General features: G+C 38.6%; 1 protein-coding gene across 1 annotated transcript in view; it reads left to right on the top strand.

Annotated features, from left to right (window-relative positions):
* The window catches only part of TEX14 (testis expressed 14, intercellular bridge forming factor), a 32293-nt gene that overhangs the window by 6991 nt on the left and 6846 nt on the right, over positions 1-18456 (top strand). The window contains exons 5-25 of the mRNA XM_040617987.1: positions 169-250; positions 687-817; positions 1638-1751; positions 2205-2328; positions 3151-3329; positions 4482-4633; positions 5437-5627; positions 5826-5976; positions 6305-7272; positions 7957-8063; positions 9209-9288; positions 9833-10081; positions 10627-10724; positions 11053-11220; positions 11780-11873; positions 12577-12667; positions 13524-13586; positions 14682-14809; positions 15610-15797; positions 17386-17437; positions 17934-18005. Coding sequence (XP_040473921.1) covers positions 169-250; positions 687-817; positions 1638-1751; positions 2205-2328; positions 3151-3329; positions 4482-4633; positions 5437-5627; positions 5826-5976; positions 6305-7272; positions 7957-8063; positions 9209-9288; positions 9833-10081; positions 10627-10724; positions 11053-11220; positions 11780-11873; positions 12577-12667; positions 13524-13586; positions 14682-14809; positions 15610-15797; positions 17386-17437; positions 17934-18005 — 3482 coding nt within the window. The remainder of the gene's footprint in view (positions 1-168; positions 251-686; positions 818-1637; positions 1752-2204; positions 2329-3150; positions 3330-4481; positions 4634-5436; positions 5628-5825; positions 5977-6304; positions 7273-7956; positions 8064-9208; positions 9289-9832; positions 10082-10626; positions 10725-11052; positions 11221-11779; positions 11874-12576; positions 12668-13523; positions 13587-14681; positions 14810-15609; positions 15798-17385; positions 17438-17933; positions 18006-18456) is intronic.

The raw sequence follows: 18456 nt of genomic DNA, 5'->3' as shown, positions 1-18456 counted from the left end.
ATTACACTTTTTGTGTGAGACCAGTCAAATGCAACGTTTGAAATAATATGGCTGTTGCCGAATTTCCGTATTTTTTTCTCTCTCTTTTTTTTTTTTTTTTTTTTTTGTATTATACTCAAAGCCTTGGTGTATTAGTTACCCTTATTTGCTTATGTTTTTGATACTTAGAAATGCTGACAGTCCTCTGGGTAGATTTCTAAAACATGGAGCTAATGCAGCCAAGAACATTTACAGCTTTGGTTTTGGGAAGGTAAGATGCTATGGATAATGGTTTTCTAATGATACTGATACAGTTTTTCAGAGTCACATGTTCTTCAGAGTAGTTATCCCACCTGTTTTTAATTTTTAGTGTGTTCTTCTGAAACGGTGGGAAAAGTTGTAGAGAGCAAAAATATGCAGGCCTTTAATAGGCTCTGTCAGAGGAGGCTGTTTTGGAACAGGCAATAGAAACTCCCCTTTTAAATGTCATCTGTGGGAGTTCTTAATGACTGTTTCTGCTTTTCCTATTTCAGCTTCACTAGAAAGTTAAGCATTTGACATAGATATCTTAACATTACATTTTGACGCTTTGGCTGATGCTGCCATTGCAGGGATTACACTCAGGTTTTGAGTGAGCTTGCGGCAGACGTGACCGATCTTGGGAGCTGTTACATATTCCTTTTGGTTATGGCCTGGTGGTGTTTCAGTTTTATCTTGCAGGCAATGGGCATCTAGGGTACTTGGCATCTCTCCCTATTATTGGGGAAAAAGACGTGATTCAGGCAGATGATGAACCAGCATTTTCTTACCATGTTGGACCATACATGATCATGTCAAAGTAAGTAGAATCAAAGGGATTTTGGCCCCTCTTAGTGTATATCTGTTACTATGAAGCAGCAAGTTGTTGTAATAAATGCTTTGAGTAGTTTTCCTTGTCTATTCTATATTAATCTGCTGCTTTCTGCTTGCAACTTGTTTTCTGCAGTCCACTGATTAGTATCTTCTTTAGACTCCCTTGATACCTGTAGGTTGCTCTTGCCCCTTCCTGCAATATTAACCCAGTTACAATTACTCACTGATAGCTGTGTTTCAGTACTGATTTGTGGTGGGAAATATGTTGCTGGGATTGCACAGATTGCATTGCTAAGTGTTTAGTCCTTGTAATTGTTGGGTGAGGCCTCAGACCTCTGGATGTCCATGTCTGCAGCCTACTTGCTCAAATCCGTGGTGAAAAGAGAGTTGTGAGTGCAGATCGAGCCCTTTTTTTTTCTCTCTTGTATTGTGTAGTGAGTAGTTGTGCCTCAGAGTCATCCAGAGAATTGACAAATTGGTGATTTAATCTTCCCAAAGCTCTGGCTTGTATCACAGTGGGCTAACCACCTTTTAGTGAAAGGAGTTCTAAATTGTCCTTGTTCTTTACCTTGGGTCATGGAAGGGTAGCATCTTTGGACAGCAAACCTGTCCTGCTACATCTAGTCTTTAACAGGACAGGAATTGCTTGTCAGTTTGAAAAAGTATATGTGACAGCCAGGATCATCAAATTAATGTTGCTAACAGTAGGAGACAGCACCAAAGCATTTAAGAATTCCAAAATTATTTGTAAGTCATGCTATAACTGGAAAAAAATAACTGCTGAAAGCATCCTCTTCTCCTTGTAGCTTGATGTGGGGAGGCAGCAGAGTTACAGTGAAGGAACTCAGCTTTGAGCCCCATCAGAGCTGTAGTAAACTACGCTTAGCTGATCTTCTCATTGCAGAGCAGGAACATAGTAGGTAAGAAAGAATGTGTGGTAGCCACATGTGCTCCTGGGATTTGGGTGTTCCCAGTGATGTGAGGAAATGTGATCTCTTAAAAGGGAGAACTGTTAGGCTGTGGTTCCACTTTCTCTCCAAATAAGAAATGCAGGTGTCTCTCTTATCCTGTCTCTTCCCACTCCATTTACTCCCAGCGGATAATACAGAAAGGTGGTACTTTGTTCTCATATGTCTGGATGAATGCTTCATTGCACATTTCTTGGATGGCTTATTTATAGATTCTCCTAGTTGTGACCCTAAACACGGTTTCCTAAATGCCTCCTAATCTACAGTTCTTTTAAAATGTTGGGTATTTTAAGGAAAAGTTAGAAGCATTCACATTGTATTGGTAACTACACCTAGAAGACCAGTACTCTTTCTCTTTTAGTCTGAGTTGCCTTACAGTTTTTTCTTTTTCCTCTCCCTTTGCAGTAAACTCCGTCATCCTCATTTGCTACAGTTGATGTCTGTCTGTCTGTCTAGTGACTTGGAGAAAACCCGTTTAGTATATGAAAGGGTTAACTTTGGTTCTCTGTACAGCATCCTTCATGAAAGGGTAATTGGAATACTTATTTTTTAAATAGTAATTTATTGAGAGGAAGAAGTTAGTAACTACATCTAACATCTTTACTCAAAGAACAAGAAGACAAAATCATCAGTCTTTGTGTCTGGGTTTCTATCTCATTGTACAGTATCAGATACTCTGTGTAAGCTGGTAAAGTTTGTAATTGGCAAATACTTCAGTTAATGTTTAGGTGCAGTTGCACTGATTTTATTTTTTTTTTGTTTGTTTGTTTAGTGACAGTCTTAAAAAGGCTGCTGTTAAATTCAGTTGAACTTTTAATCTTCTGCATGTGGTTGTATACTGCAAATGTGGTGAGACCAGCTTTTGCCCTTGAATATTTGCGTGTAGTACGTTGCAAGCTGCCTGTGTATGACAGTGAATGCTTGAACTCAATTCTGGTTCATTCTTTTTCTTTTTTTTGAATCAACTGATCTGTGTTTTATTGTTCAATATTTTTCTCTTCTCTTTTTAGCAGTTAATCGATCGCTGTTTTATTTCTTTTAACTGTTTGAATGTAGACATCTGAGTTACTGGAGAAACTGCAGCCAAAGGCATTTCGCTGCGTTCTGCTTCAGAGTGAATTTTGGCGTAGTCAATATCTTTTTTTTTTTTTTAATTACTTTTAACGGTATTACTAGTTGGTATGGTTGGTATTGAGAATGAATATTATTTAGCAAGTGCAATTTGTCTGAGTTTCACTATGGTATGTTTCATGTTTGCTTTCTTTGCCTTCTTGTGTACAATGATAGTTTTTCCCCTATATCAAGCTTTAAAGACCTGCAATGCAAATTTGGTACTCTGTTATTTTTTCAGCGTACAGAATTCCCAGTACTGCACATAGAGACGATTTTGCATGTGCTGCTTCAAATTAGTGATGCTTTGCGTTTTCTACACTCCCGTGGATTTATCCACCGCTCTGTTACCTCCTATGCTATTCAAATTGTTTCTTCTGGCGAGGCAAAGCTATGCAACTTGGAATACATGATAGAGAGGTAAAGAACTTCCTCACTGTTTCTGTGAAAGGGACAAACACAAAGTCAAATTTAATGCTACGTTCTGCTGAAGTGCCTCTTTTCATGACTAGGGATTCCTGCCTCTGAGTTGGGCAGCAGAGTTACAGGAGTGAAGAACTCCAAATTATTACTGCTCAGGTACATTAACTTTCCCACAGGCAGTATGGCAAGTCTTGGGAGGACTTAGTTTCTATGTTATAATTGTCTGAAAATAGATACTAGTAACAGAAGCAGCTCTTTACTGCAGTATAAAAATACCATCATAGAAAAATAGAGCCTAATTGTACAGAATGGAGATGAAATTCCTCTTTGAGTTACTAATTCTGCTGCTGGGCTGGAAATAATTTGTCTCCTGTTGTTATACTGAACTTGTGCTTGTGGAGGCTTACCTAAAATTGTTGAAGATTCCACACTGGGTAGTAATTAAGTGTCACCTCTGACAAAAAGTATCTTTTATGAGGGACACCATTAATCTAGGTAAATTATTAATTATATATGTTTTTTACTTCTTTCCTGTATTGCAGTCTGATTAGAAAGGAAGTAAATGGCTGGTTAGACTGTAAGGAAAGAGAGTAAAATTGATAATAAACAAAAATTTGCAGATGGTAGTGTCCTGAAAGGAGGAAGGATACTTGTTAACCTCCTTGCAAGCTGAATTTGTTAATAAATCTTGGCGATTTCTTGGCTATTTCACAGTAAGCTGAATCGGAAATGTGTAATAAAGCCCCTGTAGTTAAATGTGAGGAGGAATTTATCATCTAGACATATATATACATTGCAAAATATTGACAAGATAGGTAGCACCTCCTTGTATTTTGTCCGTGGTCAGAGAACTCTGGCCAGAGCTGAAGGGTTGCTTGTGAAAATTTCCCAATAGGGACTTTACCTTTCTCTGATTTGTGTAAATTTGTTAAAGGAGGTGTTACTTTCACCAGAAATTCTTTGTTGTAGTGTACCACAATACATTTACTGGCATGGAAATACTACACACTTTTATTTGCAGGCATGCGCTGGGAGGTATTTAAACCAAAAGCAGATACAGCGAACTCACATGTATCATTCCAAAAGGTATACCTTTTAGTTCAGCATGCTGTATGTCCCAATTCACAGCATTTTTTTGTCTTTATACAGCAGAGATGGTGGAGAACACAGTGATCTGACACGTATTCCTGTCCCAGTCCAGCTGTATAAGTGGTGCTCTCCTGAAGTAATCCTTGAAAAAGTTGTCACAGTCAAATCAGATATTTATAGCTTCTGTACAGTACTGCAGGAGGCCTTGACAGGTATTATGTATAGGTTTAGGCTTTTTTCACTGGGGTAACCCACTGAATGTTTTCAATGCAGACTGTCAGCCTCCTAATGTCTGTTTAACTCCCTTGTATGACTGGATAAAACCTTGCTGTGATGGCTCATGCAGAGTTGACTTGGAAAAGGAACCCTCCAGGCAAAAAAACCCTCCAAATGTTAATGGCAATAGCAAAGACTACTGGAAACTTTTGTAAAATGTAATCGGGAAACTTAAAATTGTATAACTAAAGGATAAGATTAATGGTTGGTATTAGAGAGATTCACTTTTGTGTATGGTGTTTTTCTGCTGTTTATCTATCTTCTTTATAGGAGGACAGCAAAATGTTAACTCTTTGCAGTGTGCAAAATGAGCCTGTATAGCTTTCATCTTTTTGATCACTATGATAACTTACAGATAATGTATTGCTGTTGTTATTACAGATAATGGATATTTTGTATTGACTTTGACTATTTTGGCAGTGAAATGGGATAAACAATTACCCTAAAAATTAAACCTTCTATTAGATAGTTGGTCATGAAGAATCTGGAGTGTGGTTTACAGTGTAACTGTCCTCTAGAGATTGCTTTCAGCTTGTTTAAAGCATCCACTGCTGAAATAAGATAGGAAGGAGATGCAAGACTGAGTGCTCATTTGGTTTGTGACAGTCCTAAATTAGGGAGTATGCAGGCAATAATGCTTCAGTATCTCTCATTGTTTTTTTTGTTGTTGTTGTTTTTGTTATTTTCATTAACACTGACATACAGCTTGTGACATGAGTTCTGTATTTATGTCTTGCAGAGACTCCTCCCTGGAAAGGTTTTGAAGTCTCTGTTATTAAACAGCTCATAATTTCCGGACAACAGTTAGAAGCAGATGTCAGACTTCCTATGCCCTATTATGGTATCATAAAATCAGGGCTAGAACCTAAACAGAAGAATCGCTCCATGAAACTTCAGGATATTCAATATATACTGAAAAATGACTTAAAGGTGACTTCCAGGGTTGGTAGGCTTTCATGTATTTAAAACAACAGTTTTGTGTCCATTCAGATTCAAGTTTTATTTCTTAAATCTAGATGGGAGGCAATCCAAACATTGAGTATCCTGAGGCAAACCACCTTAAAAGTGAAGGTAGAGACAATGAACTGTCAAATATAGTTGTCTTTTATTCCATTTTTTGTATTGCAGGATTTAGTTAAGTCTCAAACTGGTTGTGCTGATGAAGTGTCAAAAGCACAAAGACCGGCTGTTTTTGCAGATGTGAACATCTGTTTGGCATCAGCTTTTAGCTACCAAAAGAGCACACAAGAGTTGCAGGGAAAACAGATAACTGAGGCTGGTAAGTTTCTCTACCAAGATGTCAGGTGTCCCTCACTTAGCATGTTCCTCAGTTTAGTTAAACAACTAAAATGTGACACTTACAGATTTTATGACTTAGCTTGAAAATAGCAAGCAGTCAGCTTTGGAGTCTAGCTACCACCCTAATTGTTAATGTAAACTCAAGACTGCAAGACTGGTTAATATTTGAAGTTCACACACTCTGTTTTCAGCAGAGGTATTAAATGTTGCTTATGTAATCTCTGAAAGACGTTAACTCCTAAATTTACAAAAGCAGTGTGTTTGGACATCTGGAGAAAAGGCTTAACACTTATAAACACATTTTTCAGACAGCTCTACTGCCCCGAGGTACTCTCTTTTTCCTGAGGAGAGTATTGCTTTAGTGGAGCAAGAGGCATCAACCAATCTACAGCCGGTTGCACAGGACAAAAATTGTGGTGTAGCTCCTGAATTCCACACGGCTCTCAGTGTCAGTGATATGGATGACAGCCTCTGTAGCTTTGAAATCAATGAAATCTTTGCCAGTTACCCAGAACTTCATGAAGACTTCCTGGAAGAGGGAGCTGGATTAGGTCAAGCTCTAAAGGATGAAAAAAGGCAGCGAAAGGAAGAATATAAGGCTACCCTCAGAGACCTGTATGCATCCCCTCAAGTGCGCTGTGAGGAAGAGCCAGTTCATGAGGAAGGTGGCTTTTCAGAATCAGGTACAGAGTACACTACAGAGGAGGAGGAGAGGGTAAGTGAGGCCTCTGATGTATGCATGCTGGCACAGGTGAGAGGAGATGCTGGGAGAAGAATGAGTAGTCTGTCCCAAAATGAGCAGCACACCAGCAAGTGTGTCCTTAATTTAAAGATTGTCCAGAGCCTGTTGCAGCAGGCAGCAGATTCCATATGCAGAATGGAGGAGAAACTGGACAAATTTAAAGCCACCAAAAAGCAAAAGAAGCTGCTCCAGGAAATCAGAATGAATCCGCTTTCTAAGCAATTTTTTCAAGACGGACACTGGAAAAGACCTGATGATACTTCCCAAAACACGAATAATATTTTTTTATGGAAGGCTATAGGTCCACCATCAAGTGACTATATTCCACCATCGATAACGTGTCAGGCACAAGGAGCACTGGATGGAGACCATTTCCAAGCTGTTTCAAAGACAGCCATGGATATGGAGGCAATTCAAAATGAAAAGTGGAAGTGCTTTCATGAGAATTGCGGGAGTGAAAATGGAAACAACGATCACAATCTCACCTTCAGTGTGGAGAAAAGCCTGAATGATCAAATGAGCCTAGACCATGAGGTAAAGTGTTAAGCAGGGTGACTGTGTATATCGCTTCTGTATTCATTAGCAGGTAGAGATGTAGTTATGGATGGCGTCCAAGAGGAGGGATGAATCTGTCTCTTAAAATATATACACTTACTGTGTACATTATATATATATATATATGAATGAAAACAGTCAGCTCAGCAGCACAATTGAATTTTCTTCTTTCTCCCTACCCCCTAGTTCAGTCAGGAGGGAATAAAATCCTGTATGAAAATGCAGGTGGGACTGTCAGGGAAAAGGGCAAGTGGAGACAGATTTTTGTTTGTATGCTTAGTTCTGGTGGTCTAAGCTGTTGTAACAGCTTCTAGATAGCTTTCATTATTAAATACCAGTAACTGGCAATACTTAGCCCAAAGAGAGAGAAATTAATGTACTTATATGGGAATAATCTTGAGTCATTGAGGTCCACTCATCTGTGAATTACATGTTATGACAGTCTGCAGCGTATATATGAAACCTCCTGTAATTCCAGGGCAGAGTTTTTACTAGGCTAGGGCCTGGAGTTACCATCCTTTCTTATGAGCAGTGCTACTAAAGTATAACCTAGGGAATAAAGTTTGCATGGTCTTGCTCTTGGTATATCTCATAGACATCTCAACTAGTAATTACTGGAATGCATGAAGTGTGCTGAATCATGGCTTGTTGGACTCATTTCAGCATTTACTCCCACGTGTATCTGTAAGATGCAAAAAAAAGTTCAACTTGCAGTGTCAGAGAGGAGGTGATTCACATTCTGCAGCAAGTGGAAGTGAAGAAGAGAGGTGGTGAGTTTTGATGGTATTCACAGAAGAGTTAATTCTAGCAGATTCATTTTTACACAGCCACTGTCAAAAGTAGGCACATCCAGGATCAAGGATGGCGTTAGATGTTTTTTCAGTAAGTGAAAAGCCATCTGTCCAGTTAGGGCCCTACTGTGAGTCACTGTCCGCTGCAGAGCTGACGGGGTAACTGCTGCGACAGGGCAGTTGCTTTTAGAGTGGCATTCAGACAGATTTCAGATGCCTCTCTGATGAAGGTCAGTGGTCCAAAACTGTAACAGTGCCTAAGGAGAGCAACCTAGTAAGTTACTAGTAAGGGTGGTTCTCCTCCCTCTGCAGAGCCTCATTCAATACTTAGTAGAAATAGTTTGGTGTCGGACTAGGACCTATGTTAGAGGCTGTGGAACAGTCTTGCTAAACCTAGTGAGGACAGAGTATCCATCCATTACTGTTACATTTTACTGTGCTTTTTAATGTTGTCCCTTTGTATTTCTCTGTGTGGGTAGAAAGTACATGTTAAGAGCTCCTGGCAAAACTTGTCCAAATTAATCTATTAGTGGGAAAGATGGAGACCAACACCTCCTTCAGTGTTCAGGTCAAATCAGTCAGGAAAACTGTTGCAGTTTTTAAGTTGATTCATGACCCAGTTGGATCAGTAGGACCTGTTGGTAAAGGACATACCTGGTTAGAACAACAATCGGCCAGATGTTCCGTGTGGTTAGATGGTCAAGTGAACAAGCTCTGAATTGGAATCAGATTGGAGACAGGATTGTTGGTATTCAAGTCTGAAGTTCTGAGTATCTTCAGTTGTCCACTGATCACCTTACTGACCGGAATAAAACACATCTACGTGGCGTTCCTTGTCTGTTAGTGTTTATATAGATACATCATCTGAAGGCAGTTGACAGCTTTTGAAATCTAGATTTTCATGTACAGCTTGTCTGGTTAATCTATAATAGACCTAAATAACTGTCTGTGCTTTCTAAGCTTCTGACGACTCAATCTGCTAGTTCTGTTGGATTCTTAAAACATGTGTGCTCTCAGCCTTTTAATTAACATTAAAACAACTTCTAGTCTTTTACTGACTTGGGAATACTTAATACACTTGTGTGTTAACAGAGTTTGATGCATTTCATAACGATTTATTATAGGTGCTATCCAAAATCAAGATCTGAAATTTACAGTACAAAAATAAGTGAGGAGGGAAGGATGATTCAATCAGAATGGAGGAGTAAGTAAATCCATGTTAACTTGGCATTAATGTTAGCAAGTCTTACTGCAGTGCATTGAAACTTAACACATTTTCTTACTTAAGAAAGGTCTCTCTGCCTTAATTGCTGAAGCTGTTCTTGGATGAAAACCACATGAGTAGGATCCTGTGTCTTGCACATTCAGGGCATAAAATAATTACAACGCCATTAAAATGGCTTGAATATAAAGCTCAAGGTATTTCTGTTCCTGTTTTGGAGGATGTAAGGGAGGGACAGCATAGGAATTTAGAACGGGTAGTATAGCAATGACCAGTGGATGGCAGTACAGGCATGAATAATTGCAAGCTTAACAAAAATGGTTCAGGTAAAGACTTGTCCATATCAATTTATGCAGGTTTTAAGCTTTCCTTAAAATAGAAGGAAGTGTTTAGCTCTTCTCGTGATAAAGGATTTTATGGGTTATAACTTCAGCATTTCCAAGTCTGCAGATAGAATGAAACAGAGGGTATGCTTAGAAGTCCAGATTCTGTTGTGTCAGCTGGTAATTTTGTTCATTTTGTGTAGCTGAAGTAAAGCAAATGGCCAGAAGAGTGGCCTCAGGACAGCTAGAACTTGGCTGTCTGTATCCAGCAAGTGACTATACATCTGAAAGTGAAGCAGAGAGTATAAAGGAACCCTTTCAACATGTCACTGTTAGAGTCCAAAAAAGTAAAGACCAACAAAGATATAGATGGCAGACTGGTGATCCGGGCAGTGAGGATAGATCTGAATCTGAGGAAAGTGATCTGGAGTCTGCATTCAGAAGTTCTGGAGGTAAGGTTGAAAAACCAAAAATAATTTCTTCTCTTTTGTCTCTCTATTTTCCAGGATTTCAGCTGCTGTGATTTTGTTACAATAATTGTCAATTTTACCTTCTAGAGTCTTGCCCCCAAAGCAGGCCAATCGCTCAGTCATTGGTGAACATAAATAATAGACTGGGTATTGCATGTTAATAGGTGGAGGTAATATCCGGTGAGCTTGGAGGCCCTTCATTGTCATTGATTACTATCTACCAGCATGGGAGACAGGCAGCTCTCAAATCCATCAGTATGCTTTCACACTTCCGTTTCTTTCAGTTGGACTGTAGAGATGCTTTTTCTGTAGCAGCACAGTGGGTAGTGCTTTTGTAATAGTTACAGATGAAGGAATAAGGAAAACTTCACATGCCTAGATTAAGGACGTGAGCATTTAAATGTCATTTCTCCGTGTTCCTGACAGACAATGTAGTTTTACTGTCTACTCATTGATATTCCATTAGTGGTTCAGATCACTCACTTCATGTTATTGCCTAATAATTTTGTTCCATTCTGACATCCTAGGGAGAAGTTGCCAGTCGCCATCACAAGATGAAGTGGAGCCTGGAATAGCTATTCATATGAATTCAGTCCTTCCTCAGCAAGCTGAGAATCCCTCTAGAGTATGTATAGTAATCCAAGAAATCTCGTTGCAGCTAGTTATCTGTAAAACCGTTTAGCCTGGTCTCTCCATGTTGCACAGTGAACTACCACAACAGCTGATCTTTTCAGGTGGTCTAACAATCCCCCGCCTCCCCCCCCCCCCTTTTTTTTTTTTTGTTTGATTCTATAAACAATCAAGGTAATGTAAGGAGAGGAGCAGGAGGTAGGCTGAAACTCAACAAATACAATGACAATTTCAATTTCATGCAGTATTTGTTAACGTTATTGACTAAAATGTATATTAATAGAGAGTGGAGAAAGCATCTCATATGATGATGTCTTTCACAGGTACATTCATTCATACGTTGTTCCCTTAATTCATCTCCTGATGTGTCTGAAAAATTCTTGACTCCTGATCCTGATTATTTCTCTCCTCCTACTGCTCAGAGAAGTTCAGAACTAGAGGTAAAAATAACAGAAAAGACAGAAATGAAGTCTGTGTCAAGAATGTTGGAAGTAAGTTACACAACGTGTAGTTTTATTATGTTCCCATTTGATCTGAAGAAGAGCTGTAGAAAACAGCAGAATGATAGTTTTTATTCTTTCTTTTCTTTTGAAAAAATACTTACAAATAAAAATTTACCTAAAAGAAAATTCTAATCCTGTTCTTTTAAAACACGCACCCTCGCCTGAATAAAACTGAAAAACAAAAAAACCCCAAACAACTAAAACCCTGACTCCTAAAACACCAGGGGCATGTTTTCTGTAATTTGTTTACTAGGCAGTTAAATAATCTGTGGCTGAGCAGTTTTAGGCATTCATAATCTCAGCCTTGCCTTCACAGCTCTCTCAACTATAGTACTCAATAGTCTTAAAAGAATCTTCATTCATTTCTTGATTCAAAACTATTGTATGTACTGTTCAATCCAGTCCGTGCTATTTGCTGATAAACTCTTGAATTCAAAAGTTTCTCTCCATTTTGATTGTTGTGAACATCATCCTGTGAGAGTTGTCCTACCTTTCACAGCTTGTCTGGGAGAAACTGAATTTGCTTCCTTTTTCCCCCCTCCTTCAGACCTCAGATGCTGAGGACAAATTAGAAGATGCTTGTGAAAGATTTTTGCAGAAACTGTTACCTGAAGATGCAGGATCAGGTGATCAGGTTTCAGGTAAATTTGCTTTTTCTTTTGAAGGCACTTTTGAGTCAGGCAGACAAAGTGGTTTTGCACTTAAATTTTTGTCAGCAGAACTCCTGTCAGAAGGCTGGAGCTTGATTCTTCAGGGTCACTTGGTCTCTTACTCATTATTTTAGTAAGGGTTCAGGACACTCAGGATTTTGGAAAATTTTGGAAGGTTTGGGATTTGCAGTCACTGAAATATTGTTGAATGCGATGATTATGTTGCTGTGTTTCAGGGAAAAAAAACAGAACAAAACTCATTTGCAATCATTTTGTTTTTACCCTAGGGCTAAGATGAATCTTTTTATGCAACTTGCTGTGGTGCTGGAAACTGAATTAGGCTTGTATTTACACATTAATATTCTTATTGCTGGAAGGATCTTGAGCTTAACCGTAAGAGCTGACATTGTGTGCGTGCAGAGTAATGGAAGGATCATCGTTGTTTCTCTAGTCTGTTGCCTCTCAGCTCGAATTTGTAAATGTTGTGGTATTCCCCAGTGCTTCAGTGGTTGACTATCTGGCAGCTGTATGTTTATGAAAATGCATCTTTAAAACACATTTGTCTTTTCACAACAACAAAGGTTACAAAATTACAAAAATTAATAAAGTTGCAATTTCCTGTTCAATGAGTTGTATTGCTTTCTTTTGTGTTTGCAAAACCCAGTAAGAGGGAACATTTGTTATTTGTATTCAGGAGGAAAAATGCTATCCTGCAGCACAGCAGTGCAGAACTCTGGCAGTAACACGCTAGGAGTGAATCAACTCGGCCATATGCCTGTAGCCAGGTACGTAGACTTACTTTCACCCTTACTTCAAGCATAAGTTAGATTATAAAGTGTGCTCTCTTTTTGTAATTTTGCTTACATATCTAATATTCAAATAAGATGCCGCCACTGGTAATGATCATCTACATGTCGTTGTTCCTTGCCAAGAAAATACTAAAAGGACCTTAACAAGTCTCGTGGGATTTTGTCTTTTACAGTGTTCAGTTGTGGTTTTGGTGGGGGTTTTCTGTTTTGTTTTTGCTTAATGAGGGAGCAAAAATAGGAAAATAAGTCATGTATGTATTACAATTCCTTTTACGCTGATAAGCGACAGTCTCAAACAGAGCACAGATAATTCAAATTAAGGCTTCAGTCATCTGTTTTAATTTTGTTGTGCTTCGGTTTTGGAGCTCAAGCGGCATGAAGATCATGCCTTTTTCCTTTGTGTGGGAACAATCCGATGCAATTATGCTCACTGTATCTTGCCTCCAGGTAACCTCAGCCTACACTTGGAGACTTCAGTCTCATCTGTCAAATGTGGGGTGTTTATATCCAGTATTTTTTGTAAATCTTATATTCTACTAATACGCAGAGATGTTGGTTAGACTCACCACCTCACACTGCAAGGGGTACTTTCACTTAAAGTGAAACACTCCTTACCTTGAAGTTCTTAAAAAAAGCCCTTAGCCTCCCTATAGCTTAGCTTTCATTGTGTTCCTCCTGAGTTAGCAGCTGCTCACTTTCTCTGAGTGTGGTCTGCCTCAGAGAGAAGGTAGTCCTTTAAAAATTTTGTGAGAGTGAAGACTAAATACATTTATTTTCATAATTCTCAGAGAGGATGAGTGAATATAATATGACCTTTCTTCCCTCATTCCAGTGTTGAAGCAGCACCAGAAGTGATACTATGGGAGCCACCGGAAGAATGCAAAGAAAAAGATGAGTAAGAGCCACAGACCATTTTATATCAAAATTTTAGTAGTTGGTTATTATCATTGTAAAAGTTTTGTGTTGATGCAAAACAGGGAGTTGAGACAGACCAAAACTGAGAGACATCTGTCTGAAGTATTAAAGAAATATTTTCTCGTGATGAATTGGGAGATTAAATTGGGAGGTATAAAAGAGCTATCGCATACAGTTGTTTGAAGTATTTTCATATTTATAGGTAATTAACTTAGTGTTAATCTGGCTGTGCTTCTTGACATTAAAGTATTAGAATTCCTTGTTTCTTCTGGCCATGTGACACAGAAGAAATGAAATTACTTTAAAGAGCAAATTGTTAGTATGTAGCTAAATTAATTTTACAACAAAAATAGTCTTGTGATTGAGATTCTCAGGGAAGATTTGCAGAATAGGTTTGTGACTTAACTAGTAAAGTTAGTTCTTTTTACAGATAATGGGGATTTGCATAGAAATTAGTGATTTGGCAGCAGTAGGCATCTGTTCATTTCATGCTCTTCTGAGGACTATGTAATCCAGGGTGTATCTGCAGAAGATGTTGGTTTGCTTAATATAATCCCAGCCCTGCAGACATTTAAGAATTTTTATGACTTAGGTGGACATCACTGGCTCTGCAGATCTTTAGCAGTTTCAGTTTATCTGAGTAATTCTTTTAAAGGCTCCCAAGACCTACATTTTGTTTTAATTAATGGATCATTAGTTTTTGTTAAACTTTGAGGTCTTTGCGTGGCTTTGGAGAGACTTTTGTACCTAGTGGTTCACATTTGAAGTTCTTGCGCTTTCTGGAGGCAGTGTCCTGAGCTTGCTTTTATAGAGGTGTTATTAAAATTAAGAAATCCTGTAAAGGAGGGGAAAGCAAATAATTAACTTTTTTCTGTCTCTGCAAGATTATCAAAAAAGGTGATCTTTAGCCTTCCCAGAATTCTGTGGGAAGTTTTCAAAGGGAATGTCTTGTCTCCTTTCTCGAAAACTAGATAAAACTGAATAAAATTAAAGAACCTGAATATAGCAGAATTTAGTGATTCACAAGTGTAGGAAGTGGCTATTCTAACTGTCAGAACATCTTTCAATACTTCAGATCAGTGACAGATATTCAGGATTTGTCGAGTATCCCCTATGAGCAAGAGAACTATTACAGAGATGTAGACTGTAAAACGCCCAGAGTGAGTCATGTGCCAACAAGCGTCAGCACTCCGCTCAGCTCAGGTAACTGCAGAGGGAAAAGGAAGGACCAGTGAATTACTTAACCTTTCTGTGCCAGGAGTCAGACCTTTCTACCGAGATGTGCTGATACAAAAATCACTGATGTGAATCATGGAAACTCCATTCACATCATACCGATGCAGAAATGTCAGGCTTGGAATATGTAACCACAAGAAATGCTGTACCTGTTGTTTGAAATCTCATTGTTTTGGTCTGGATAGTTGCAACTTTGCAGTTAGAGCCTGTTTGGTCAAAATAAATCTCTAACATAGGGCTAAAGGAGAATTTATGGGGACACAGCTGAACACACTACTATCTGAAAGGTCTCCAAAGGATGATTACTTGGTAGTTAATTGTAGCCTTCATAAATCAGAAATTGTTTTATTAGACATTTAGAATTTATTTGGAGTGTTACATGCAGATTTTATCATTTTGAAGACAGACAATGTAATAAGTACTTAGTTTGTTCTGAGTGTTAATTAAGTGATCTCGACATTTGTTGAACTCAAGTGTTATTTATGAGCCATGAATTATCATTTGCTTTGTACTTGCATTAATTTGGTGTAATGAAATAGTCAAAATTTCTTAATTGGCAAAGTTTTTCATAAATAATTTCTGAGGTGGAGCTTCTAGGTAATCAGTTTGGACTTCTGTTTAGACATCATTTATGGACAATAATTTCTTAAGTTTCCTATGCAAGTACAAGAAATCTTTTTCTGCTTCCGTTGAGATGTGATCAAGACAAGAAAAATTCAAAAAAAATTTTCCAGCTTTGCTATAATCTTTTCCTTTTTTAATTCTAGAAGAAAAAATTCCAGTAGCCTTCGACAAACACAAACACTGCTATGAAGTAGCTTCAGATTCTTCCTATTGTGGTTCTGAAGAGATATCTGCAGTGTCCAGGACATTCACTACAGCTTATGAAGAGGGAAGGAGCACTGGAATTCCCTCAGTTGCTTCAGGAGTTTGCTCATCCAAGTTGAACGAGCCTGTAAGTCTAGAAAATACACCTTATGTCAGCCATTCTCTAAAATATTTTTTACAGTTCTTCTCCTTAAAATAAATGCAAGATGAGAATAGAAATACTTCTAGGTCTTTGTGTTTTGGGAGCCTGGATCTGTTGACATGATAACAGTTCTGATTGATTTCAAAGCAGTGTGTGCCACTGGTTATGCAGAGTTGACTTCCCCTTGCACCTAATCCTATGTAAATGTTGACCACCATCAAAGTGGCCTTGTCTTATCTGCCCTCCATTCCTTCCTGGCTGTAAAGAATTGCCATTTCCCAGCATTGAATCTGGTAATCCTGGAACACCAAAGTGACAAGTATCTGCAAAATGGTAGGGTAGAAAAGATATGTTTGTGTTGGGAGAGGAGATGGTGATCAGTGGGTCTTCCAGGGAGGCAACAGCAGGCTGCTTATCTGAGCCACTCGGAATTCACAAGTGATTGTGAACTATGGGCTTTTGACTATGTGGAAGTAGGGAATAAACTTGAATGAAAATTAATACATGTGCATGTGTGTTCAAGTGTGTAAGTTTTCAGGTGAAACTGAAAAGTTCTCAAAACTTAGTGGGGGAAGGTAAGTCAGCACATGAGTGATTCCTTAAGAAAACTAAGGTGGAAGCCTCTACATAGTAGTTTGGAAGCAAGTAAACGTTCAGAAAGCCCTTGTATGAGGGGATTAAGTTTATTCTTTTAATGCACAGACATGGCATAATGTTATCAACTTTGTTATATCAAAAAAATCCTCTCTTTGGAACTGACAGTTTCCAAGGTCACTGTAGTGATTTCCAGTAATCTCTTTGGAACTGAAGGTGTTTTGTGGCCATAGCTTTATCTTAACTACCTTTTCAGTTACATATAAAATAGTTGCCTTTATGCCTTTCTTATTCATTGATGGAGTTGTCATTTAAAGATTAAATTAGAGTTTCTTCAACCAGAACAGTAGCGACTGCATTTGTTGTCATCAGGTTAGGTCTGTGTCTTTCTTCTTGTGTAGCAGACAGTTGGGATTCCTTAAGCCCATTAACAGTGCAGTGCTGCCTTGACTGCTCTGCAGAGATACTTGGTTGTGTCTACAATCTTATTCTACGATTTAGGTGCATGAAGCACCTGTTTTCATTTTGAGGACAGTGAGAACTTGTCTGTGATTACAAATTGTTGGGTTTGGGGGGGTTCTTTGCTGAATAGGTGTGCCTGGGTTTAATAATTAAGGATTCAAAGCAGGGAATGGGAACTTAAGAGGTATTGGAACGGTCCCTTCAGAAAATTCCAATCCAATTGTCCATACGTAGTCTTGAAATGGATAAGATTATGTAGCTGACAGTATCTTATGGCCAGCTAAAAGATGAGTGCACAGCAGCCTAAGCAGAATCACACATCTGGCTTGCCTGGATGCTGCTACCTCTGTTTTCATATTCTGAACTGATTGAAGAGCAGATTTTAAATTTTAATTGTCAGCTATGGCTTTAATTAAGGCCTTACCTCATTTTGGATTTAGTACATTGAAAGGGAGGGTTAAGGCAAGCAGTTCTTCAATGTACCTTCTTGTCTTTCATTCTGTATGATCTTACACAGGATGGGTTGCCAGTAGTTGCTTCATCCTTGAGAAACACCAGGAAGGCATCTGGTAAGTCTCTTGACCTAGCTCAAACAGAATAATCAATCAATGGAGAAACGGATTTGAAAAGAAATTTTGCAGTTTTACTTCTTTTCCCCTTTTCTCTTTTCCCTTTTCCTCCTAGGCATCTCTATTTTTAGGGATAAATAGCTTTGTACACAACTGTGTATTGCTAGTGATAATTGGGTTATGGATTTTGTGTTTGCACCTGTGGACTAAGAACTCTGACCTCTAGTCAACCTGTGTTTGAAGTGTAAATATTACTGGCCTAAAATTTGCAATACTGGATTGAGAGCTGAACTGAATGTGCAAATCTAGCTCTCAATGATTCTTCCATCATGAAACTATTTAAGGTTATTTGATAAAATGTGAATGAGCTGGGCTTGTGCAGGTTGATAAATGAAATACGTCAGCAAGATGCTGTCATGATGTAAGCCTATATCACAGTTATTAAGGATTAATCACTGCTAATTAAGTAGTTTGTTTTTTTTTTTTTCTACCTCAGCAGTCTCAGAGGCACCTAACCAGCTCATTGATGAACTGCCTCCACCAGTCCAAGAGCTGCTGGATGAAATTGGTAAGAGGCACTTCACCCCAAATGGCATGAGAGTTGCCAGCTGTGTTCAATCAGGATTTCTCCCAAATCATTCACTACTAAAATGCACAAGAGCTTCCATATCAGTTGCAGTCAGGTCAATGATTAGGAAGTTAGGCATCAACAGCTTAAATAACGGGCAGTTATCGAGTTTAGTCCTTAGAGTTTCTGCATTTCAGGTAATGGTTAGTTGCCACTGATGAAAGCAGCTAGCCTGTTGAGTGCAGATGTAATTTAACACCAAGATGAATTTTGTGTAGGCTGAATTTTTCAAAGGTGTCCCAGAGCAATGCATTTTCTCCATTAAAATGAATGCAAGCCGGGCAGCTGCATCCCTCAGGTGCTTTAGCAGAGCTTAGTCTCAGTAATTTATGTTTCTTTTTGTAATCACGTACATCTTCAGACAGAACACAGTATAAAAACTATTGGTTTT

The sequence above is a fragment of the Falco naumanni genome, chromosome 1, assembly GCF_017639655.2.
Source record: "Falco naumanni isolate bFalNau1 chromosome 1, bFalNau1.pat, whole genome shotgun sequence".
Lineage (NCBI taxonomy): Eukaryota > Metazoa > Chordata > Aves > Falconiformes > Falconidae > Falco > Falco naumanni.
Note: the sequence above shows the minus strand (reverse complement) of the source record. Positions and strands in the feature narration are given on the sequence as shown.